This window comes from Anas platyrhynchos, chromosome 8 (genome assembly GCF_047663525.1).
Source record: "Anas platyrhynchos isolate ZD024472 breed Pekin duck chromosome 8, IASCAAS_PekinDuck_T2T, whole genome shotgun sequence".
Classification (NCBI taxonomy): domain Eukaryota; kingdom Metazoa; phylum Chordata; class Aves; order Anseriformes; family Anatidae; genus Anas; species Anas platyrhynchos.
This window is the reverse complement of record NC_092594.1, coordinates 22,855,605-22,881,175: the sequence shown is the minus strand read 5'-3', so window position 1 is coordinate 22,881,175 and position 25,571 is coordinate 22,855,605. Positions and strand designations below refer to the sequence as shown.

At 44.4% G+C, this 25,571-nt stretch overlaps 1 protein-coding gene across 2 annotated transcripts in view; it reads left to right on the top strand.

Annotated features, from left to right (window-relative positions):
- The window catches only part of C8H1orf21 (chromosome 8 C1orf21 homolog), a 107,307-nt gene that overhangs the window by 30,703 nt on the left and 51,033 nt on the right, over window positions 1-25,571 (top strand). For both annotated transcript variants that reach the window (XM_027463642.3, XM_072041578.1), the window contains exon 2: window positions 8,568-8,773. In XM_027463642.3, coding sequence (XP_027319443.1) covers window positions 8,680-8,773 — 94 coding nt within the window. In that variant the 5' untranslated portion in view covers window positions 8,568-8,679. The remainder of the gene's footprint in view (window positions 1-8,567; window positions 8,774-25,571) is intronic.

Genomic DNA, 25,571 nt, shown 5'->3' with positions numbered 1-25,571 from the left:
GATGCATTGGCCATTGAGTTGGAAGAGGAGCAGTAGTTGAGCATTTGTATAATAAAGGAATTGGAAGCAAAGCTCAGTATGGGCCAAAGGAAAAGCCCCGTGAGAAGGGATGCCTGCCAGGAGGGTGGCAGAAGAAATCAGAAAATATTCCTGAATCAGGGTTGTCCTTGTGGTGTCGAGATGGAGAAAGAGGGGCAGCAGGTGAGATTTCCCCATGTCTTGGATGTGAACGGAAGGCACTGCTTTGCGTTTTCTTCCCATCAACTTTCTCTGCCTGGGTGAGTGCTTTCTGGCACTCTGCAGACCTTCAGTGCTCTCAGGTGTAACCCGCTGCAATATTTTGGCATGGGTTATCCACTAGTGTTACAATCCTGTATTGTTCTGACAGCTCAATTCATACAAAAAACTCTCTTACGCATCAGTTCCTACTGATTGCATTTATAGTATTGGGAACCTTGTTCAATAATTTATTACACACTTCTCTGCTCCTGCAGGTCAGCAGAATGTATGATGTCGTACAGTCTGTATGACTTTCTCTTCTTGCTTCAACTCCTGTGAGGCTCTAATGTTTTCAGCTGGTTTTTTTCCTTCCTATTCATACACAAGTTTGGCAGAAAAATCACTCTAAGAGCTCAAATGTGTGGCCGGGTGAGTGTGAGGGGGCGTGGGAGAACACTTCATTCGCCGTTTGCTTTCAGGATTATTTCCTCTAATTTGTTCATGCTCTGTTATATACCTTTCACAACTGCAGGAATCATGCCAGCAATTCAGCTCCCTGCCTTTGAAAACTTCATGGTCTCGCAGCCAGACGGCTACTGCTGCTCCTCCTTAGATGCACTGTGCTCCATCTGCCATGCGGAGGGGGTCAGGAGCATTACTCGAAATGCCTCTGAATGGGTCTTGGTCCTCGAGTCATTTCCAGCTTCAGTTTTCAGTAGCGAATAGCAGTGATTAATTTACTTAAAAATCAAAATCGCAGAGTTGCTGCTGTGTGCGTGCAGGAGTCACTGCCATGGCATATGCATGCATTGATGCTTCCCTGAAGATCTGCTGACCTGGGGGGTTTGCAACACTTACACAGAAGTGGTTTCAGGCCAGCTCTGCATCAGCTGCTGGTTAATCCTAAATCCTGCCTGGCTGCGTTTCAGAGCAGCAGCCAGATCGGTTGCTTTTAAAAACTTTTGATTGGATTGACTGCAAATAGCTTTGAATTCAGCCAAAATGAGCCATTGCAAAGAGGAGTCTGGGCGCAGCGTGATGTGATCTTGATGTCCTGGTAGGCTGGAGTGGCAGACGTTCTGCTCACACTGCTGGGACCAAGCATCCCTTAAAGAGGGGACAACGTGAGTGGCTGGGAGCAGACGTGCGTTAGGAGTTGGAAGCTGCTGGGCGACAGCACCCAACCCAAACCAGACTTTCTCCAAGGGATATGGTGTCTTTGCCCTTGCTGCCCTTCTCCTCGGGGCTACAGGTGTTTTGCCGAGCTGGCATTCATGGGTAAAGTGTAAATGCTGGCACAGTCGTTCCTAAACCTCCTCTGTAGCCAGCACTGCTCTGTAAGTAGTATTCTGCATGGGCTTTGGTTTAAGGAAGTACAAGCAACATCTAGAGAATGTTTACCTGACTAAGTAAAAAATTGTGTGTGGCGTTTTCCCTAAAATTTCAAATGGGAACAATTGAATTTGTTTGAAACACAATTTTTCTGAGGTAAAATAGATAGATCCCTAGGCTGGGGGTGAAGGGATAAAGGCACAGCAGCGCTGAGTAGGAGACAGCTGCCCATATGTGGAAATTTAAAGCAGTCACATTAGCAGGAACATAACATCAGACCAAAGTACAGGGTAGGTTGCCAGCAACCTGAATAAGATGCAAGCTGGGGCAGAGTGGCTGGAAAGCTGTGCAGAGGAAAAGGATCTGGGGGTGTTGGTTGATGCTCTCCTGAACATGAGCCAGCAGTGTGCCCAGGTGGCCAAGAAGGCCAGCGGCATCCTGGCTTGTGTCAGGAATAGTGCAGCCAGCAGGAGCAGGGAGGTGATCGTCCCCCTGTACTCAGCTCTGGTGAGGCAGCCCCTCAAGTGCTGTGTTCAGCTTTGGGCCCCTCACTACAAGAAGGACATCGAGGCCCTGGAACGTGTCCAGAGAAGGGCCTGGAGCACAAGTCCTGTGAGGAGCGGCTGAGGAAACTGGGGTTGTTTAGTCTGGGGAAGAGGAGGCTCAGGGGAGACCTCATTGCTCTCCACAGCTCCCTGAAAGGAAGGTGTGGGGAGCTGGGGGTCGGCCTCTTCTCACAGTTATCTAGTGATAGGGCTAGAGGGAATGGCCTCAAGTTGTGCCAGGGGAGGTTCAGGTTGGCAATGAGGAGACATTTCTTCTCAAAAGGAGCAGTCAGGCATTGGAACGGGTTGCCCAGGGAGGTGGTGGAGTCACCGTCCCTGGGGGTGTTTAAGGAAAGGTTGGACGTGGTGCTTAGCGGGTGACATTGGTAGTAGGGTGATGGTTGGACCAGATGATCTTGAAGGTCTCTTCTAGCCTTAATGATTCTATATGCATTTTAGGGGATTTTTCAGGGAACACCCTGTTACTGAACACCAATTGGAACACCAGCTATAACTGAGTCAAGGGGACTTTTTCTTGTGGAGCTGTTAGGATACCAACAGATCAAGGGGTCCAAAGGAGGGCAAGACCCTGAAAGCGTGCAGTTACAGCTAATTGAATCAGAAATCCTTGTGCTTAAAAAAATGCGTGCTGGTCCATGGGAACTACTTTTTATCTAAAGCAAGAATGCATACAAGTAACAAATCTGCCATTACCAGTTAATGGCAAGATTCCTCTGACACTGTGCTGGAGAGTGCTGCAGCATTAACCAAGGCTTGTCAGCAACACGTGCAGCTGGACGTGCATCCCCAGCAACTGGTGGGAAGAGGGCAGGGGGAATTCAGGAGGGCAAAGTGGCTTTTTCCCTGGGTGGTTACTATCCCTCAAGGTTTTTTTCCAAATCAAGCATTCTTGTTGCTGCTGCTGCTACAGATATAGTATCATTTTATTTAAGTTTAATCCTAAATGATGTGGTTGATTGGTGAGGTGTAATAGTTGCATCTTTAAATTGTTTTTAATTAGGCAAAGCAAGAGGAATTTTCAAAAGTGAAATAATGTTCAGACCCGTGCTTGGATGTGTACAGAACATCGCATAAATCACAGTTCCCATACCTCAGGGCTTTCTCTTATATCTTGCTCAGTAAACCGTATCTTGCTTTTAAGCCATGAAGACAGAAATTAAATTAAATAGGAGAGCTGATCTTATTCTTGGTTTTCTTTATACTTTAGAAGCACTTGGGCACCCTACCCATTACAGTGGAGATGCTGCCTAGATATCAGGAAACTCATGTAATAAGGATTGAAGTTTTTTCTGTCGTCCTGCTTAGTATCTCCCATTGCACATGCGCGCTTAGCTGGAATGAGATCACTAGCAGGCTGTTTCTGAAACCCCTTTGGAAGTAAATTACAAAACAACCTTTCTTCCCTGAAACTTGAGTTTTAGAAAGTGACCTCAGGCCATCAACTGTCAATGGAAAAGGTCTTGTTGCCTTTAATCAGGTCCCTCAAGCTGTGTTGTATTGGATTTTCAATCAGTTAGCTCTGACTGTAACCTGAACGAAGTACTGTGTAATGGACTGAGATACTGCAGAAACCCACCAGCTCTGAAATAGGCTCTGAAATGTGTTTGATAGCAAAACGCTGTACCTGAATGCTTTCTCTGTTGTGGAAGGGTCTCCACCGTGATTCTGTAATGTCTTTGTAGCAGATGTAGCAATTGCTCACAGAGAAGTGGGAAATGCAGCTTAATTTCCATGTCCTCTTTCTTTTAATGAAAAGGGCTTGTTTTCTGTGAAGGACAAGAATGTAGGATGAAAGTCCTGATTCTTTGGAAATCCTGGAAGAGTAACAGCATCTACTATGGTAAAGAGAGCTGTAGCACTGGGACAGATGTGGAAAAGGAAACAGCTGTACAGGTGAAATACGCTGTACAACACGCTTGATTTCTCACCAGAAACATACTGTCTCCTGCGTGATTTTGCCAGCCCATAGTCTTGCAAAGTCTCACCTCATCTCTTCAAAGTCTCATCTCTTCAATATTTTGTGTGTTATTTTTTCCCCCTCTTTCTAGGAGAATTATTTAGATGTTTGAACTGCATTTTGTAATGGTGGTGGTAGTCTTCCTGTTGCTTCTCCTAAGGTGTTTGGGGTTTTGAAAAATAACAGGAAAAAATTAACTTTATGTAGAAAAAGCAAAAGCTGTAGGTCCTGTGACTTGCTCCTGGGTAGCAGGTCTTTTCCAGTTGCTGCCACTTTAACCCACCCTGTATGAATTCAGAGCAAGATTGCAATGCAATTCCCCTTTCCTTTCTCGTTTCTATTTTACTGTGCATGAAATCTCATCCCAGGGGCTCACTACTACTCTTTGCCCTTATGAGACTGAATGGGGAGCAAACGCTCCCACAAGTACCACGCTGTTGTCGAGAGCTGTTCTGTACAGAAAATACTTGTTGCTTTCATACATCAAAACTATGCACTGGAGAAATGCTGACTGCCAAAAAAAAAAAAAGATACACAAAACAAACAAACAAACAAAAAACCACTAATTTTTCACACAGAAGTGGTAATATTAGCCTCAGTGGGACAAAGTCTGTCTTATAATAACCTGGTGATGCTAATTATTAGCATTCATTCAAGCCAGGCCCTCCTTGCTAGGAAAAGCCAGGTAAGTGAGCTTATGTGCCTTTTCTGCCCAATCTCTTAGCTGTCAAATCAGAGTCGTCTTGTTTGTCCTTTGCAATGTGACTGGTTAAGCTACCAGTTCTGCTGAGCATGGCTTTGCAAGAGAGGATGCACGCAAATTGTGTTTCAAGTGTCAATTCCACCTCCGTCCGACTGACTGGCTGGGTTTGGTTAGTTTGTTGATGGTATTTTTAGTGCAGGTTGAGTAAAATGCTATACAAATGTGGTGTGCTTTCTCTTTGTTTCCTTGTGCATTATTAATTTTACAGCACTGCACTCATTCTTTTTCTCTTCATCAAGATTACCGCTGCATTTGCCCAGCTGGCCAGAACAGCATGTTTCCAGTTTGATACTAAAATGCAGGAATAAGCACAGGAATTTTGCATCATGGGGCAAACGGTTCATGGAAGGGAGAAAAGGTTTAATGTCATGGCTAGTAATATCAGCAGGCAGAGGGAGTACTTTGTGGCTGTGTGGTCAAAGGAACAGAGCATCACTACTCCCTCTTCCTTTTTTCCTGACTTTTATTTTTCCCTTCCTGCCTCTGCAAGGCGTTGCTCCAGCATCTGCCACCCTTATTCTCCTGTAACCTTACCCCTCTTGTTTAGTAATTCATGGCTTAATTTTCAATATTGCTTTGCTATCCACCAGCAATACTGGCTTGAATAATTTAAAGAGAGCTGTGTTGTTTGTTTTTTTTCTTATTCCCTTTGGCCATTGGTGCACTTCAAAGGCAAAATTTCTCTCTGTTTGGCTCAAAAATGTCTTTTGGCAGTTGAAAAACAGTAAAAAAAGCCATTGTTTGTGGCACAGGTGGGTGGGGGTAGCTGAAGAAGAGGGATATCATAGTGGAGGGACTGTGGTACTAACCTCCAATGACCCTTGTGGAATGCAAATTCAGAAGATGGTGCTGCTCTCTTTGATCAGAAAAAATAACTTGAAAGCCAAGTAGACCTATTTCTTATAAGAAGTACATATAATTAAGAGCAGTAAGTTAAATCCTTGGGTTCTGTCTGGACTGCGCTGTGTTACAGGAAAAGATAGGGTGGTTTTCTTGTGTAGCTTAGGTTTTTTTTTTTTTTTCACAGGTGCAGAAAGCTCATTGCTTTGATCTCTTTGGCTCTGTGAAATTTTTACCCAATTTCCTGTGTGGTCAGCACAGAAAGAAGCTTGTAGATGTATCTGCAACATGAAGAAGATGAAAGATTGGTTATCTCAGTGGAAAAAAAAAAAAAAAAGATGAAAACAAATACACCTCTGGTAATAGAAGAATAAACATTCATTTACTGCAAAACACTGGACATGCTCCATCTGATATCAGGGAATTGCTTAAGGTTTCCAATGGCAATATCTACCCTAATAACGAGCTCCCCTTTTGAAAGCACTCAGATGAAACTTGGGGGACCAAATGCAGCATCTGAGAGCCAGTACAGCCATCTTCTCTTGACCTGCACCGAAGATGTTAATAGTAAAGCTGCCACATTTTATTTGGGGGTGGTGTAGACACTTTTGATCTGTTGAAGAGGTTTTTATCACTAGCGTTTTGCAGATCAGAGCTTGTAAATTGCCTCTCAAATCTTGATAATTAATGATGGTGGGTGGTGAACATGAATGGCAAATGGTTGAAGGTTTTCTTACGCTTTTTATTCTGAAATCTGTATGCCCCTAAAATGCTTAGGAAGACAAAAAGGAAAATTATATTTGAGAAGTGGGGGAGCAGGCCACGTGGACACGTTATTCCACTGCCGTTTCAAGTGCTGCATTGCCAAAACGATCAGCAGGCAGCCCACTGGGTGAGGACCAGCACCTCATTTTGGAGCAATTCCCGAACCTTGCCACTGCTGGGACAGGAAAGGCTGAAGAGAGCTGGAGCGTCACGGATTTTCTCCCTTCTGTAGAATTAATGCTGATTTTCTTTGCAGTGTCATCTATTTTGCTGCTCTGTATTAACGCTTGTCCCAGCAATGCACCTGGATATGTGTGTGGGAGATCGTTTCGGAAGAGCTTTCTTAGCCCTGTTTACTGGCACCAGAATTGCCGCCCAGTATCCAAGTGTTAGTTGTGTGTATTTCTTTTCAGACACTGCTAATGCAAAAGATAAAAATGTTCAGTTCCCATATTTGTGATGCTTCTCTTCCATCACAGCCTGCCTTCCGACAGAGCCGTATTTTTAGGAAGGCTACAAGGTACCGCAGGAGATGTGGCTGGGGATGGTTTTTCCTTCCTTCCTTCCCCAAAGAGCTTTAGCCTGAGGTGTTCGTGTTCTGCGCTGCTTTGCTCCTGTTCCCTTCTGCAGCAACTGATCGTGGGTGACAGGGCCATCACAGGGCACTAATCAGTGATTAAGGCGAACCCTTTTCTAACATTTTTCATTGTTTTCCCATATCTGCCCTTTTGCAGTGGCAAAGCCCTGGAGCTGAATAATCCCTGCTGCAACTGAGATGTCTACATGGTGCTGCAGCTTGCTTTGAGCCCTTTAATTTTCTGCACACTTGGTGCTTGTGTAGCCCCCCCAAAACATCCCCTCCCCAAAACCAGCACCGCGTGATGCAGTACGTGTGGTTTGTGTCACTGAGCAGCTGCTCGCCCTGGTGGATGTCAGGACACGGGGGTTTACAGACCGAGGAGGCACACACGTGGCAGTGCAGTTTGACAGCCTGCTCCCGGCACTGACTGCTCCGGGACACATGGAGCAGTACTGAGAACTAGCTGGCTCTCAGCAGGGCCACGGCTCTGTCTGTGCCTCTGCCAAGCAGACTGAAGGCAGCTTGGAGAAGGGCCTCGGCCACTGCTTGAGCAAGCAGAGAGCTTCCCTAGCCTAATCCTAGCCTCTCCTGCAAAACCTAGGTTTGCGCTGAAAAAACATACGTAACCTTATAGGGCAAAACAATACATACATTTCTTGGAGGAGGGAAGGCAGCTCAAGGTCTGCTCATTCCCTCCCACGGATGGCAGTGGGGTGCCACTGAGCACTGGGAGCTGAGGGAGGAGAGAAGGATGGGAGAAGGGGAAGGCTGTGCTCAGGGCATGTATCTGGGAGGGAGGGTGGAAAAAAAGGATGCTGTCACACAGAGCAAGTGCGTGGAGGGCTGCAGAGAACAGGGACTGGGTGCGTCGGAGCAGCTGTAAGCTAGCTTTTTTTCTCCTCCCTTTTATTTTATGTGACATCTGGGTTCTTCAGGGAGCGTTATTCTGTCTTAAAATGGGCATCGCTGCCTTTTTGAGAGGCAGAGATTTTACAGATCTGGTGGAGTAATGATAACATAGGAAAAAGATAATAGAGCTGGCTCTCCTCTTTCACATCTATTAACATAAGATCTTTAATTGATTTAGGGGGTTATTTTCTCTGAACACTTGCAGTTAGAAGCTCTTAATCACCAAAACACTTTCTTAGGAATCTGGCTTAATGCGTAGATTGTTTAAAAGGGTAGAAGAAGATATTGCCAGTTTCTTATCTTCTTTCAAAAAAACCAAAACAAAACAAAAAAACACAACAAGAAAAGCACTCTGTGGGAATAGATGGGTGGGTGGGAAACATATCTGCGTGTGGCTTGCTTTCTTCTAGCCCCAGGTTAAAGAGAAGGGCTGGAAGGGACTTCAGGATTGACTCCACCCATACAGTACTGATAGGTATTACTGAATATATTTTAAAAATGTAATAGAGTGGAGACAGACTGTGCTTTCGTACTCCTCAAACCCCATTATTTTGCTTTCTGGAAGCACTACATTTAGCGGTTCCATGTTGTCAATACGTATAGTTCAATATTTTTCTCTCTTATGCTGTCTTTTAGGTAAAAGCCTCTTGACAACCACGCAGGAAGGTGGATTATTTTTAAAACAATGAGCATGCGTCTCTAGACATGATTTGTGGTTCAGTCCAGCTGGAGCTGTCTGAATGAAGCTATGGGCTGTGCGTCAGCCAAGCATGTTTCTACTGTTCAAAATGAAGAGGAAACTCAGAAGGGGAAAAACTATCAGAACGGCGATGTGTTTGGTGGTAAGTGGTGTGGGATTTTACCTTTTTCCAACATCACAAATGGTCTGGAAGGTATTTTTGGGAGCCTTAACCTTTCACAAAATAGAAAGGGAGATGTTAGACTACATCACAATAATAATGCACTTGGACCCTTCTAGGGATAGTGCCATGGTAGCTGAAGTAGAGGTTGGGGTGAAATCCTTAGCGGCAGATTAACCTTCTGAGTGACGTACAGTACTGCCCTGTCTTTAACTTCTCAAGTACTAGGATAGTTCAAAGACAGCCAGTTGCACAACCCCCCTGTGTTTATATATATATGTCTGTGTGTATATATTTGTCATTAGGTGCCAAAATGCTTGACTCATTTACTAAAAACAAAGCGAAAAAAAAATAGTAAGAAAGAGAATTCCCTAGTACTATTGTTCTGTAAAGCAATAAAACACTAATGCTGGAATCCTGTAGCAAACAAGGTTTGAAGGTACAGTGAGACTGGAAATACCCTTCTGGGAAGGAGTCGGTGGTACTGCGAGGCTGGGAGCATGGCATGGAAACTGCCCAGCACTGTATGGGCAGAGGTCTCGAGTCAGGGTCTGATCACAGGCACTTAGGCTTCGGGAAAGGAAAAGTTGTCTGTAGATAAAATGTATGGCCAACTGCAGGATTATTTCTCCAGATTCTGACAATACAGGCTAAATAGTTTTTAGATAATGATCTAAATGGTAATGTAGTTTTTAAAATATTAGGAACTGTCTGGAAGATTATTCAGAAATGAGAGTTCTAGTTCTGCCCAGATATTTATCTGAAAACTCCTTACTGTGACTACAGCAACTTGGTACTGTTCTTAAAATAGGTGCATTGCTACTGAGTATGCCAAACTTCTCTTCTCTGGTGTTTTTTATAGCAATTGTTTGTGCAGAAGTGGGTATGACACATCTAGCAGCAAAAAATACCTCCCCTTAATTTCAAAAGCAATGATATTTTACTTTTTCAACCTTTCTGGGGGCTGGCTTGCAGCAATTGATCCCAAAGTAAGAATACCCGAAGTATTATTCTGAAGAGAAACAAATTGTTCAGGAAGCTTCAAGCCTAAACTGCGTGTTATTTTCCCACATGTACTTCTTCGTGAGCCTGAAAGATGCCAGTTTTGGAGCTGAGTTCAGTATGTTAGTTTTATTTAAAACAGGCTTTAAGTGCTGTCATGAACAAAAAGCTCTCTTAGTTTCTGAAACGAATTTGAGTTGATCTTTTAGCTAACGTTTAGCAATGGAGCAGTTTTGGCAATACGTGTCTCCGCATTTTTAGTAGTATTTTTAAACTGCCAAAAGATCCTAACTTTAATGACAAGAAAATTAAAGTAACTTCTGGAGGCAGAAGATCAAGAATACTGAAGGGATTTTGAAGAATTGCCACTTTGCAGAGCTGGACTGGTGTCAGTGGTATCATTTAGCTTTTCTGGGATCCTTCTGAGGACTGTTAATCTTCCCTATTTTACAGAAATCTTCCAATATCAGAAATACTACCTGCAGTCATCTATTTTCTGGTACATGTTTTAGTTCAGGTACGCTGTTTGTGATAGTTAAAAATCCAGTTGAGCGACGGATCCTCCTTTAGCAGAGTTTACTTACCACTGGTGTCTGGGACTCGTTGATTTGTTGAGTGACAACTGGAATGGGCACAGAAGGTGCGTTTCTTCCTTGCTGCTGAGGGACAGACTCCAGCTCAGGAACTGGGTGAATGAGAAAGGTGAGCTGGAGGTGCCTGGCTTTACTGCTATCCTTTTGGGACCTATAAATGATTGCCAGGAAGCTTAGATGCCTGGCTGGAAGCGGCATGTTTCATGTGTAGCATGCCTTGCATAGTTCCTGAACACGATTTTTGATGTGAAGATAGAGGCAAGAAAATTACACCTTAAGATTATATTTATCATCCTTGTTAACAGTCTTCTGGACTTGCCAAATGCCTAGAGATTTATCAAACGAGAGAGTTCTGTTCCTAATCCCCCTTCTTCCGTGCTGTAAATTGTAGTGGCTGATTGCATTATGTGGTACAAGGTAGGTCTGACAGCCCAGAGTATTCTGCCTGCTTCATTTTCTATTAAACTTTCCTGGCGTGACACCTGAATTCTATGTAACATATCTGCAGTTATTCTGTAAGTCATCAAGGAGGAAGTCACTCTGCGCTGTGTCAGAAGGCTCTCACAACCAACTCCCTGCAAGGAGAGAGCGTAGTTGTGCTGGATTTGAATGGTAATTGCAGCTAGGATGATGGAGCTTAGCAGAATAAGCTCCCAGATATAGGGGAGGATGCAGAGAGTCAACAAAGGGTAGAGAACACTGCAATACTTCCATCATGCTTTTCCCCATCCACTGCCAGGTGCCAAGACCTACTGAATGTTTCCTTGCTTACTGCTTGGAAGCTACAGAAGTGTCTCATCCAGCCAGTGGCCAAGAGCAGAGCATCTCTACAGCCTGTAGGGATTGAATTTTAACTGTGGAACTAACCAAGACCAAGGTGAGTGGCAGAGAAATCAGATGAAACAAGAAGGTAATAGAAATGGAATTAATTAGAGTCGGTTGGTAAGACAAGTAGTTTTGTGGTAGGAGTTTGTCTCAGATGATTTGTAACTGGAGGAAATCCTGAAGCACTTGGAACAGCAAGAATGGGATTCAAAAAAAGCCCCTTGGTGCTGGTGCTACCTTACCTCACCTGAAAGATGTGACGTACAGTGTGTTGCCCCTCACTGCTTGCCTCGCGTCTGAGATGGAACTGGCACTCTTCTTTCTTCTTTGAACATCACCTGCAGACAAGTTCCAAAAGGAATCAATAGTAAGGACTGTGTTTTCCACCCTGCTTTTGCATTAAGTAGGTTGTTTTGAATGAGGAGAGAGATGAAAATACTTGACTTGGTTCTCACTAGTTCTGCTCGTACCTTTGCCTTAGGCTGCTGGGAGTGTTTTTGCCACTTAAGGATTTTTGTAACGCATGGTTGAAGGAAAGCAAGAGCCACAAAGCTGGAATAACTTCTAGCTTTTACACACACCATCCTTTTCCACAAGTGGGTGCTCTGACAAGCAGATGTTCCTGTGATCTTCTGTGAGCTCTGTCTCCTTTGGTTCTCAAGAGCTTTTTCACTTGGCTCCACTGCTGTAACTGTGGCTTCATGATAGCAAGAAGACCTACCTACCAAGGGATGAAGGAGATAGCCGTCACTGCCGTTGCAGCTGTTTTTCAGGTAGGAAATGAGAACTGCTGGTGCCTGCCTACAGCGATGCCAAGCGTGTGGCTGCTCCATACCATCCCTGCTGCCAAGGTTGGATATGATGGAAGTTTCAGAGGTCAGAGAAGAAGGGGGTTAGTCATAACCTGGGGCTATTAGGTTCCACCTTGTTACTGATGGAAAAGAGACGTAGCTAGAATGAGGATGTTTGCTGGGGTAAGTGGAGCAGACCTGTGTGGCTGTAGCTAAAGATGGATTCTTGCTGAGAACAAGGTCTGTTGTACGTGTAGTGGAGTCTGGGAAATATCCTTCATTGTCTGAACCAAAGAAGGCATTGAGGCAGTCTCAGAACTGTGTACATGGTGATGTCTCCAGGCTTCTCATTTTAGGTAAGCTCTAAGTCATGGAACAGGATTTCATGGGAAAGGAAGGGTGGAAAGGACACCAGTAACTGCTATGCAGCTTTTTGCCCTCTGTGCCTTGGATAACAATCCTCTCCTCACATCACAGAACTTCCCAGAAGAGCATCATTACTGTGTCGTCAATTTTCCCTTCCTTTGCTGTGAACATCCTTGCAGTCCTTCCATACTTTCTCCTCTTCCTCACAGGGCAGAAGTAGGCAGAGAAGCCCTGCAGGCATTACTAGTGCCAGCGAGGCTGCAGCTTTGCCCTCTGCCTTTTTGTTGCCACTCATATAACATGTCGTGAGCCTTGTGTTTGCTCTGAAGCCCTCCCTCCAAGCCCTCCGAAGGTGGCCTGTCTGAAGATCACTTAACGTTTCCAAAGCTGTCCTCAGGGGTTGGAATGTTTGTCTTATGGTTAATCCAACCTTCTGCAGAAGAAAAGGAGACAGTTATCAGGTGTACTATGTCTGGATTTTCATTTTTTCCTGGCCAGTGGGTTTTGCTTGACTGTAGGTGACACTGGATCCAGGGAACACTTTCTGAGCTGCTCAGAGTGGTACAGTTCACAGCTTTTGCTCTTCCTCAGAGCCTCTGAATGCTTTTTCCTTTTTTTACTGCTGGTGGTTGGTTGTAGCCAAGTCTAATGACTATTGGAGAGATCAACACTTCTGTGAGAGCTTTTTTTGGACTTCCGAAAGTCACTGCAGGTTATGATTATGCTCCAGTGCCTTATTTCTTCCCCAGCTTTTAATGTTCTTTTCAATTGAGGAGACACATTGAGCCAGGTGTGCACTGTCCGTTTGAATCCCTCATGTTTAAAACCAAGAAACTCACCATGAGACCCATGGATTGTGTAGGAACAAATTCTGGTTAACTGCAAACAAAACATTAAAATTTCTGTTTCATCACAAACTGTAGAAGGCACCCTGCATTTTGTTGTAATGTATATTTAAATAATTGAGTTAGCAGGCCTATCAAAGAAGATGTTCTAGAGAAGATTGAATATAATATGATTATTATGCCTTGTTGGTCTCTAATGACTTTAAAATCCCTCTAATAAGGATAGTAATAATAAATCTTCATCATTTTACTTCAAAGCTGATTTCCAGAGCAATACGTAAGAACTGTAATACTGTAAATACCAGTGAAGAACAAAATGTCATGATAGAGCTTTGAGTGTTGTTGATTTCAGGATATGTTTTAATAATGTAACATCTCTGGTAGATTAGATTATATTTGCTCCTTTAAAAAAAAATAAATCATGTGATGTTCATTAGGGGAGCAGTAATTATTGACGTAATTTTTGTGTAAGAAAACAATTGGTAATGTGTTGTGGTAAAAACTACTTTAGAATCTGTTCGTTAATCTGGGATTCTAATCCAGATGTTTATATGGAGCTCCTGGGCACCTTTTTTTCTTGTAAGAGGTTTTTTTTTTTCTAAGAGAAAAACTCTTATGGCAAATTGGTAGTATCAGAGCTGCACTTGCCAGACAGGATTTATATTACTAGCAGCAGCTCCAATTGCTAAGCCAGTCTAAATAAAGCTGAATGCAAAGCACAATAGTATTTAAACCAATGTGTCTCAGAACAACAGGGACATTGCAAGAACAGGAAGTCTTTAGCATTGAGGTATGATAATGAGATTGAAAAACTGATTGATGAACATTTGCCCTGAATGGTGGCAGCCAGTCTGCAGTGTCAGGAAAGCAGAGACCCACCTGGCAGGGAGGGCTTCCTCCTCTCCCCAGATAGAAGAGTTCGTCTGAGCCACCCAGAGGTGCTGCTCTGGAGCTGCTCTAACTGAGCTGGAAGCAGGTATCTCTGCTTAGGTTCTTGTTCACCTATGCTACAGTTTAAAACCCAAAGACTGTCAAGTCATCATGAGTTTTTCTTGCTACCTGTGTGTTTTACAGCTTTGTCGCACTCCGGATAACCTCTGCTTTGCTTGTTTCCACCCTCGTGTCTGCCCTGTCTCATCCATGTGGGCATCTGCCCACTGCCGCATACAGCAGAGCTCCGACTTAATTATTAAGTTATTAAGTTCCTGTATACAGGAAGAGAAATTTGAGGCTGGACCTACCTTTCCTAAATATGCATCATTTCCCCCCAAAATCTTGTGCCTGAACTTCTGTGGAGATGAGTTTGCTTTGAAGGTTCTTTCCTTGACTGGCAGGACCAGAAGCATCATCTTATTCAAAGCTTAGTCTCAGATTGTTTGGGGCGCTTGTTGTTTGCTGGCCTGTGAGCCCAGCAGACTATTCAGATATCCTTAAATAATGAGAGATAACTTCCCATGCCTGTCTTTCTCCATCCGGCTCTTGTGCATACAGTTCTGCAGATGGTCTTCCACACATCAGAAGCTCTTAAGTAGTGAAGCTTTTAGATAAAAACTGCTGTAAGAAAAATGTATTGAAAGCATTTTCAGTGAATAATACCTTCCTATTACCTCTTTCTTTCCCTTGACTGTCAGAAATAAGTGGTAAAGTTGAGAATGAGATTCTTTTTTTTCTGGCCAAGCTGTCTTTTATTGTGGCCGCCCATACTGAACTGAAACTGCCTAGAAAGAAGTAGCTTAAGGGACATAACTTCCGTCATTTTCGCCCTGAATGCATGCCATGATCATGAGGTCCTTCTGCACTAGGCTTCACACAAACCCTCAGCTCACTCTGCCTGGCAGCATTTATTTTATTGACTATCTTGATCAGCTGATGAGCACTCAGTGAGTAATTGCTGCAGCTCATATGTCTGTCCTGCCATGCTTCTGCAGTGTCACACCTTACTTGTTTTAGGAACAGTAGTGGTTATACATAAAGGGACCAGCACCATGCAGTGTCCTAATACCAAAGTAGATATTTTGAGACAATAACTTCTAAAGACATTTTCAAACATGAACAAATACATCTGGTACAACCACGGGTGCTCACTCCAGTGGCGCTGAATTCTGCCCTGCATGGAGGTGAGTGGCACTTTCTCTGAAAACCTGGTCTCAGGGGGCAGAGGTGCAAAACTTTAAATATCACTGTGCATTTTTAAGGAGGAGTTTTTCATTGCTTAAATGCAAATTCCAGCTGAGCTCCCGAAAGGGTAGCTCTCATGTTGTTTGTGATTTCAGCAGCTTGTGTTGTGAAGTAGTTCTTGCTTAAATGTTTGAAAGACCAGGAAAAGGAAATGAGTGTGTTGCATTGTAGGGCAGAGCTACATCGCAGTATGTGAGCATCTTCCACATTACACTGGACTCTGGTTTTCCTCACTCTTTTTTTAATTAATTTTGAAAGAACTGTTGCTGAAGAACAAATCCCAAACGTGGTAAGGTAGAGTGTCCCTTTTGAATAAAATGGTATTTATTAGTTTAACAACAACTTTGTTTTTATCTGCAATGTTCTAGCCTGATTTCATGACAGTCTGGTTTCTTATCTAAGTAAACATGGGTCAGTATTAAACGCATCTGTTTCAGGAAGTGAGTGAGAAAAATAAAACAAAAAAATCTTTCAGTGGGAAATGTAATAACATATTTATCTAGACTTATGATGTATTTGTTTAACTAGGACAACACCCTTAACAAGTGAATAATTTACTATTTTATTTCTACAAGGAAGCAACAAGGTTTAAAAAAAAATTCCATACAAAACCAAATCCTGCCATCATTTTTTTCTAGAGACCTATTAGCAATCAGCACTTGGAAAGAAAGCATTTTTCCCATCAATTCAATCTCTGTGTTTTCTTCTTTTGTGAATAAAGCTGGCTCATCTTTATAGCCCTTTTGTAATAGGCTCTGTTTTGCAACGTGAGGAGGAAGTTCTGGGCTTTGGGTACCACAATGGCTAGCATCAAAACAAGCTCTTCGTCATGCTCCAGCTAGTACAGGTAGAGAGAAATGTGTAAAGAGTATATAAAGAGCCTTCTGTGGAAGGTGTAATGGGCCAGCATCTCCCTGGGAGCAGCAGTGGGGTTCTCCAACGAGGGTTGATGAGCTGGGAGTTGAGGGTGACCCCAGTGCTCCCAGTGTCCTCACTGGTGGGGCAAAGTCCCATGGGGCTTGTGCACAGTGCAGAGCTGGGTGCAGGTTTTGTTGGCAGTCCCAGGCAGTGAAGCAGGGCTGGGGACCAGCCGGGGAGCACAGTGAGGAGCAGCAGGAGGCAAGGCTGGAGATAGGGCTGAGGACAAGCTAGGGTCTGTCCAGGAGAAAAGGTACCTCCGATGGGGGGTTGAGGTCCCTCCAGCGGATAGAAGCAGAGGCAGGACAGGAGACAGGTGTACCGCTCGAGTACTGAAGGCCACAGCTTGAGCCAAAAATGATATTCTTGGATCTGAGGGCAGCAGGTGCAAGAAAGGTCTTTAGGGGAGGCTGATTGTGGTCTCCTAAATACACTCATGGCCCTGACAGCATCGAACAGCTTTACACGATGAGTGTGGTAAAAAACTAGCTCTCCTCCTACACCTTCCCCTTCTGTTTTTGCTTGTGAGTGGAACAGTGTTGGTCTGGAGGTCCTCAGGGGTGAGGTCCAAGACGATGGGTCCTGTAGGCTCCAGGATGATAGCTTGCCATTTCTACCAGGGTTGGTGTTCAGCTTCTAGCTTCCCTCATCCAGCTGTGATGAAAATTGTCTCAGAAGTCACAGCAGAGTAGTTCCTTAAATACGCAGCTGTTGGAAAATGACTCGGTTGTACTGCGTTCTGCTGCTGTAAACCACTTCAGTGAAGACATTGGCAGTAGTCGAAGGCATTCCTTGGGCAGGTACAGTAATCCCTGTGCAACCCAACGTTAGTGGTAGCAGTGGGGTTCCCCTCCAGGAAGGGTTAAGGAACCTGTCCCCACCCTACAGAGCTGTGCACAAGGTGGTAGGTAACTTCTGCTTTGATGGGATACCGGGGTCAGGCAGGACTGGGCATGACTGGTTGTCTGACTGGGTAAAGCTGTATCACACTTTTTATGCAGACCTTCTCTGGTACAGTTACTGTTTCTTACCTATTTTGCAGCAATGCCTGGGTTTCCAGGCTGAAGTCTGAGTACCGTGGCATTGGTATGGCACGCACGTAATCACACCTGGCACCTTTGGCAGGGATTTATTATATAAAGAGAGGAGATGACCAAAAGGTGGAGAAACAGTTGTTATCCCCATTTTGAGGGAGGGATGAATCACAGACAGGTCGTAACTTCCCCACTTCTTAATTTAATGTAAGCTTTCACCTTCTGCAATCTGCATGCCAGTGTCACAGCACCTGAAAGAGTGCCCGTGAGGCTCTGCAAGCAGTGGATACACATACAGAGTTTTAGTCTTGGAAATGACCCATCCCACAAGCTGCACAAAGAGTATGGTCAAAGTTGAATAGACACAGAGTGCATGGCATATGCATTTCACAATTGCATTAGTGTACTATAAATAGGGACATACATTCACCTTTAATATTTGCTAGGAAGAAGCTGCAATGCATTTTCTGGCAGCCTAGGTGCAGAAGGAAAACATTTTATTTTCTGTTACAGACAAACTTATTTTTTACTTTATCTTTTAAGACAAAACTCTTAGTATTTATTGCCTACCAGTAGGTAGAAATGAGAAAAATCACTGTAAAAAGGCCACTGTTCTTGCAGCCTTCCTTTTGTCATTTTCCAAGCACTGTAATTCTTGGCCACAAGGAAAATAAACCAAAGACTGAAATTTGTCCAGGAAAACCCCAGTCTGGGAGGAAATCCTCAAGTTTTCCAGGTAAGGCTCAGGCCTGGTGAAGCTGCATGAATGTGTATGCACTTCAGCAACTTGAGACCCTAATTTTATAGTAGGAGTGTCAACTAACAGAAATAACTACCAAATGCAATAAAAAGATAAGGAATAGGTGAATATTTGTGTATTCCAGCATACACAGACACAGGTTAGTTGCTGTGAAAATTTAGTTTCTCCAGAAGCTGCCGAAATCTTGCATTGCCTGGTGGGCTCAGACTACTGTGAAACATCTGCTTCCTGAAGGAGAAGACGTTTTTCCACTAGGTGATTCTCCAAAGCAGTGAACCCTCCTGGGTATTTCAGATAAATCGTGTAACCCAGTACATCGTCGTGGTCTGAGGCCCCTTTGTCCAAAAACCATGGGAAATGTTCTGATTGCTGCCTGGTGAGCAGTCAGCGAACAAAACCAGTGGGTTTTGGCATGCCCTGCCATGCGTCTTTTGTTCTCATTTGTACGAGGCAGGGCTCTGGCAAAAAGGATCGGGTTTAGGGTGCACTTAAATTCTGTATTTCCCTTCCACTCTTCCAGTGGGAGCTCTGCAAGGGGCTAGTTGGGGGAAGTTTTTTTAGTTTATTGTGTGGAAGTCTCCTAAGCTGTATTCATGGTTGTATTCATTGAAATTATATGCATTTGATCTCTTGTTTTTTGTTTTTTTTTTTAACTTCGAATATATATTGAATTTCTAACTGTAGGAATTGGGAGGATCTTGAGATATTTTTAGGATGAAAATGTTTGACTAATATGAGCACTCTAAGCACACATTTCCTATTTTGATTTTTTTTAGCTATTATTTAAAAACTGCCTTTTCTTACACTTCTTTTTTTAATTTCCCACCCAATCATTTGCACTTCCAGCATCCCCTAAATGTATGTGCTCATGTATTATTGGCATGTAGCAGCTTTAATTTGATTTCAAGGAAGCAGGCAGTGGGGCAGTGAATGGGACCAGTGCTTCCAGTCTCAAAAGCAGGTTATGTGCAAGCTATGGCAGTAAGGACAACGGAAGAGATGAGTAACAGCACAAGGTGGTGCGGAAGAGCACTTGTGGCTTGCTATGGAGAGCTGAGAGCTGATTTGTGACTTGGCACATGTGGTGTTACACAAGCCTGTGGGGACTGTATGTCTCTTGCGACTGCACAGTTGGTCCCTTGTGCTGCTGTAGCTTCCTTAGGGTGGCCCCTTTGTTATCATCACCTGTTGAAGGTTGCACCTTCTTGGGTAGTGGTACATGATTGCTCTTGGGGCTTTGGATAAAACTTTGCAAGGTTAATGCTGCTGGGGAGAGTGGACATCTTTCAGAGATAATCTGTTATCTCTGAACACTGCAACAAGGATAAAATATTAATCTCTGCGACAGGTTAATTTTGTAGCTCATCAGATGGCCTGCAATAAAGTAATGTAATTAACTTTTGTATCTATTGCATCTGGAAATGTGTGCTGTATTTTATAAATTCAGTTTTCATTGGTCCCCCCTCCCCTTTTGGTTTACAGAAGTACCAGCATGAGGAGACATTGGTGCTCCTCGTGAATCTTCAGGACGTGGCTGGTCTTGTATAATCATTCTGGCCTTTCCATAATGCAATTAGTAAAATTAAATAGCTGAGGATTTACAAATACTCTTTCTGAGGTACATGAGCTGTGAGAATACGATAGACTAATATTAATAGAAGAAAGCTCTAAGCCAGGATAGATGTGAAAATAGATTCTAAACCATACGTTGTGGGACAACAATCTCGTCTAATAGCTGACTGATTGGGAAAGACATTACTTCTTAAGAAAAGACAAACCAACACTTTATTGACAAGGAAGCTGAAGACATGTTGTCATGTATTTGCAATGACAGGAAATGTGTAATTTTGCATGATTTTATTCCTATTTTTTCAAGGAAGTCTTGGGGCTGCTCAGTTCAGGGAAGGTTTTTGGTATGCAACAGTGGAGACTCCAGGAGGGCTGTAAGGAGCCAGTACCTCCATTGCTGTTCTGCATCTGCGTCTTCTCCAAGACACAGGTTTTGTCACTGCCACCTACAGATTTTCTTGTCTTATGTCTCATGGTTGGATTGTTGCTCACTAAGTATATTGTAAACTCAGAAACTTTCCCAAAGCTTACAGTAGTTACCGTAGCACAATTAAATTTGTGATGTGTGGAAGTTGCACAGTTATGTTTCCTTGTTTCTGAACTGCTGTGACCTCTGAGTTGTTTAATCACCAAGGGTGGTTTTTTTTTGTTGTTGTTGTGTTTTTTTTCCACCTACAAAATGAAGGAAGTGCCCACCTGGCTTAGTGTTCACAAAGGGCTTTGAAAACCTCCTATGAAAGGTGCTCTGGCAAACCTGTTGACGGATTCGAGGGTTTCTCTGTGCTCTGTACATCTGAGCTGTGGGTCTCAATATAACGGTAGGAAGTTTTAGCCCTTCTTGTATTGTAGTTTGTTATATTCCAAGGCAAAGTTTACTTGTTACCCACTCATATTCCCTTTTTTCTCTCCCTTCCTCTGCTCCATAACTGAGAGGCTTCTCAAAGTGAAGCCAATTCCTTAATCTTCTGCAGTTTGAGTGGTGCAGAGTTTTTTCTTCAGGGCAGGGCCACACAATTTACTTGGTCTTGCCAACCACCAAATTCATTTATGGTTTTTAAATGTAATGGGTGATTGGAAGCGAATTGCTGAACTTTCAGTTCTCATAAGATGCACCAAGACCTTTCCTGGGTTGTCCCTGCGCAGCAACAGGGCTGTGGTCTGGTGGTGCCCTAGCAGAAAGTTGCAACCTGTGTCTGAAAACCTGTCTCCTGATTTCACCTGAATAGCGGTGTTTTTCAAGGCACCAACCCTTTGTTTTCCAGACGGCTGTTCCTTTAACATCTTTCCGCTTCTTGTTTCCTCTTCTGCTTTCATTTCTCAATTTGATCTTTTTAGTGGGCTAGATAATTGCATTTACTGCTTATCCTTCCTGCAGAGCACCGTAGTTATAATCTCTTTCACCTGAAAAATAGTTTCCTTTGAACAACCTTGCATCTGGCACAATGTTAAAATGAATTAAATATAAAAACAAAAACAAACAACCCAACAAAAATCTGTGTGAACGTACATATATATATATATATATATATATATGAGTTGTACAGTTTAAGCATACAAAAACTGCATAGCTGCTAGATAGTTATGCATGCAGAACATCAGAGCTGTTTTTTGGCTGTTTAATTATGCTCAAGTGCATGAAAGTCTTTAATTATATTATCACATGGCTGTTTTTTCAATGCCATCGTATGTATAGAGCTTCCTCAGATCTAAAACTGAAATGGGTATTTAAAAGATTTGGAGATTGTGTAATTAAAGACTGGAAATTGCTTGTTTGGTAATTGGACAAGTTCTGCTGTTGGCCGTTTGTGCAAGTTTAGCTTCGTAGAAAAAAATGTCCTAGAAATTGTTAAAAAGATGCAGGGAGCTGGCTTCTGGATACTGTTTGTCTCTCTGGGGGAACCGGTCAGGAGCATCTCTGACATTTGCACCTGGGAGCCTTCATGAAGCAGAGCAGAAGCAGTGTTTCTTTCCTCCACAGGGTCCAGGAGATGTTCAGATGTCTTATCCTCCCCTGGCAACACCCTCACCCCACCCTCCTCGAGATCACTTGTCCCCAGGACTTGGTTTTCACCTAGTTTTGGAGTACTCGCTGTCTTCTTCTTGTCTGTGCATTTTCCCAGCAGCCCTGTGAAGCAGCAAAAGATACTTCTGAGCTAGCGGTCTGTGGTGTAAGGAGAATTAACCCTGAGGAACATGGAGGAAGGCTGAGCTAGAGCAGTTTGTCGTACCCTGACCACTGATAGTCGTCCCTGTCATCCTGTGAACGTGGGGCGGATGACCGACATGCATGGAGGCCAGCCATGCAGATCATGGGTGGTTGGCACTTGTCTTCCATGGGATGTTAATATTGAGATTGCATTACTTCTCACAAAAAAACTCAATTGCTTGCATACCAATGCATATATATATTATTTTTTTCCCTGCCAAAGTTCTTGTCTGACCTGCTGGTGACAGAGACCTAGCTGGCATGAGGCACTGCAGTGGGCCAGTGCCCTTTGTAAAAGGTTGCTTAGCACGATCCTTTATGCATGATGCGATAGAAAGTTATGCATACCACTGTAGATGTTTATAGTACTTGGATTGCGTGTTAGTCCAAATAGAGAGTAAGCCTAGGAGCTTTTTGGCCAAGAAGAAACCGAAGTGGTAGAAAAAAAAAACAAGTGATGAATTCCTTGGAGAAGTTGTGAACTCTGTTGAGGGTGGAAAGCCCTTGCAGAGAGACCTGGACAGATTGGAGAGCTGGGCGATCACCAACCACATGAAGTTTAACAAGAGCAAGTGCCAGGTCCTGCACCTGGGACAGGGCAACCCTGGCTATATGTACAGACTGGGGGACGAGACACTGGAGAGCAGCCCCGCAGAGAGGGATCTGGGGCTTGTGGTTGATAAGCTGAATATGAGCCAGCAGTGTGCCCTGGCAGCCAGGAGAGCCAACTGTATGCTAGGGTGCATCAAGCACAGTATCACTAGTCAGTCGAGGGAAGTGATTGTCCCGCTCTGCTCTACGCTGGTGCGGCCTCACCTCGAGTACTGTGTGCAGTTATGGACACCTGTGTTGGGTCTGTCTGAGCTGGAGTCACCTTTTCCCTTTGGCAGCCCACACAGTGCTGTGCTCTGCACTCGTAGCTGGAACAGCACTGATATCACTCAGGTGTTGTGTCTCTTGCTGCATACATGTAGTGCTGGCACAGCATCAGGCCTCCTTCCAAGCCCCCAAGAGCCAGCAGGCTGGGGGTGGGCAAGTGATGGGGAGGGGACATTGCCAGGGCAGCTGACCTAAACCAACCAAAGAGATACTCCATAACAGCTGATGTCACACTCAGCAATAAAAAGGGGGGGCTCTCGTGGGGGAGGGGGCTGTTCCTCTTGAACAACCACTACGCGTTTGAGGCCCTGCTTCCCAGGACGTGGCCGAACATCGCTCGTTGATGGGAACCTGCCAGGTCACCTGCTTCTGCATGGTCTCCTCTCCATGGGCTACAGGTCCGGCCTGGAATCTGCTCCAGCAGGGGTCTTCCACAGGTGGCAGCCTCTGTCAGTGCAGGTCCACCTGCTCTACTGTGGTCTCCTCCACGGGCTGCAGCGTGGAACCCTGCTCCACCGTGGTACTCCATGGGCTGCAGGGGGACATCCTGCTTCACCATGGTCCTCACCACAGGCTGCAGGGGACTTCTGCTCTGGCGCCTGGAGCACCTCTCCCCCTCTTTTTTCACTGACCTTGGCGCCTGCAAGGCTGTTCCTCACTCCCTTCACTCTCCCAGCTGCTGAGTGGCGCAGCGTTTTTTTCCCTGTCTTTTTTTCCCTGTAAATATGCTCTTACAGAGGCGCAAAACAACATAGCTTATTGGCTCGGCTCTGGTCAGCAGTGGGGCCCTTACCTTCTAGATCCTTCTCACAGAAGCCACCCCTATGGCCCCCTGCTACAAAAACCTTGCCATGAAAACCCAGTAGAGGTGATCCTTATGGGTCCCTTCCAACTCAGGATATTCTATGATTCTATGATTCCTTGGTTCAGCTGCACGTGTTCTGCATACAGCAATGTTTCTCTTTGCAAGTCGTGTACTGAATTTGAAAATTAGCCTGATGGAAACAAGGGAGCTAAATTATGGCTTCATCATTAGCTGTCACTCTATTAGATCAGGGGAGAAAAGAAACCAGAAAACCCAAGGTACAAGCACCAGCATCATGGGCGGCAGGACATCATGTTCTCCCCCAGGCAGGAATCAGCCTATGCTGTTTGTGTCAGAGCACAGAGATAACAAAAGGATCAAGAGGTGCAAACAGTTTGCAGCACTAGGAACTCCTGACAGCGTTATAATGAAGGGTGGGTTGATATGGCAGTGAAGTTTTTTGTGCTTTTACACAAGCAAAAATCTAGATGAAGTCATTTGAGTTAATGGAATTGTGCTACTGTCAAACTTGTTGGCCCAGGAGGAATGTGTTGAAAGCAGTCATGATTGGGGCCTGGAAAAGGATAGTCTGATAAAGCAGAAGGGAATTTGCTGAAGTTTTCCCTTGTGGTTTCAAGCAGGTTTTCCTCAAGCAGGTTCAAGGTGGTTTCTGCCCTTGAGGGAGCTGATATTCCATGTAGCATCATGAAGTGGGGCTGTAGAAGGAACTGCTCAAAAAAGCTTAGTAAAGAGTGGCCCCTGTCTTGCCTTGCTTCAGGGCAAATGTTCTTCCTGCACACACGGGGTGGTCTGCTTTTCTGATTGTTTGCCTTGGTCCCCTTTTTCTCTCCCCCCAGAATAACCCTAGCAGCCACATCTGCTTTGTGCAGAAGCAGCATTTGGCATTCCGCGGGTCCATATTAGGATGGTGTAGGATGAAGAAAATACTTCTATGGTGATAATTTCAGACATGCTGAAATCTGTGCTGTACATTCAGGTTTTTAAGCAGCTTTTCTATCTGATGATTAATACCTTGCTGGCAATATCGGTGTGTTGCTTGTGCACCTGGACTGTGTTTAGTATCTGGTGTCCACCACCTCAGCTTCCTGCAGTGGCTTATTTCAGGTTGGATTAAGGTACAGGTAACTTCATTTGGGAAATCCAAATTAGCATTTTCAGATAGACCTTTGAGAGAACTGGATTGGCGTACTTCCTAAGCTATTTTTTCCATTTAGTTCACATTAGTACAAACAGCTCAATCACCAGGATGACGAATTGCCCAGGAGTAGATAGATCTGAGGGCTGACGACAGAGGACAACTACGGGCCACTCGCCCACTGCTGCTCTATCTCCAGTGAAGTTTCACTCTCAGCCCACGTGCAGGTGGATCAAAAATCCACCCCCACAGCTGCAAATCTCAGCAACTAAGTCAGAACCAAATTAACAATGTCGAGTTGAAATAACCATTTCGATCCTTCTTTCTTTAAGTTTGGTGAAGCTGAAGCTAAGTAGGTGTGTTGGGTCTGTCTGAGCTGGAGTCACCTTTTCCCTGCAGCAGCCCGCACAGTGCTGTGCTCTGCACTCGTAGCTGGAACAGCACTGATATCACTCCAGTGTTGTGTCTATTGCTGCGTAGTGCTGGCACAGCATCAGGACTCCTAAGCCCCCAAGAGCCAGCAGGCTGGGGGTGGGCAAGTGATGGGGAGGGGACATTGCCGGGGCAGCTGACCTAAACCAACCAAAGGGATATTCCATAACACCTGATGTCACACTCAGCAATAAAAGGGGGGGCTCTCGTGGGGGAGGGGGCTGTTCCTCCTGAACAACCACTACGCGTTTGAGGCCCTGCTTCCCAGGACGTGGCCGAACACCGCTCGCTGATGGGAAGTAGAGAGTAATTTTTTTCTCTCTCTCTGTGCTTCCGCGCGGACTGATTGTTTCTTTTGTATCTGTTTCTCCTTCCCATTCCCTTTCCCTTTAATTAAACCTTTCTCATCTCAAACCTCGAG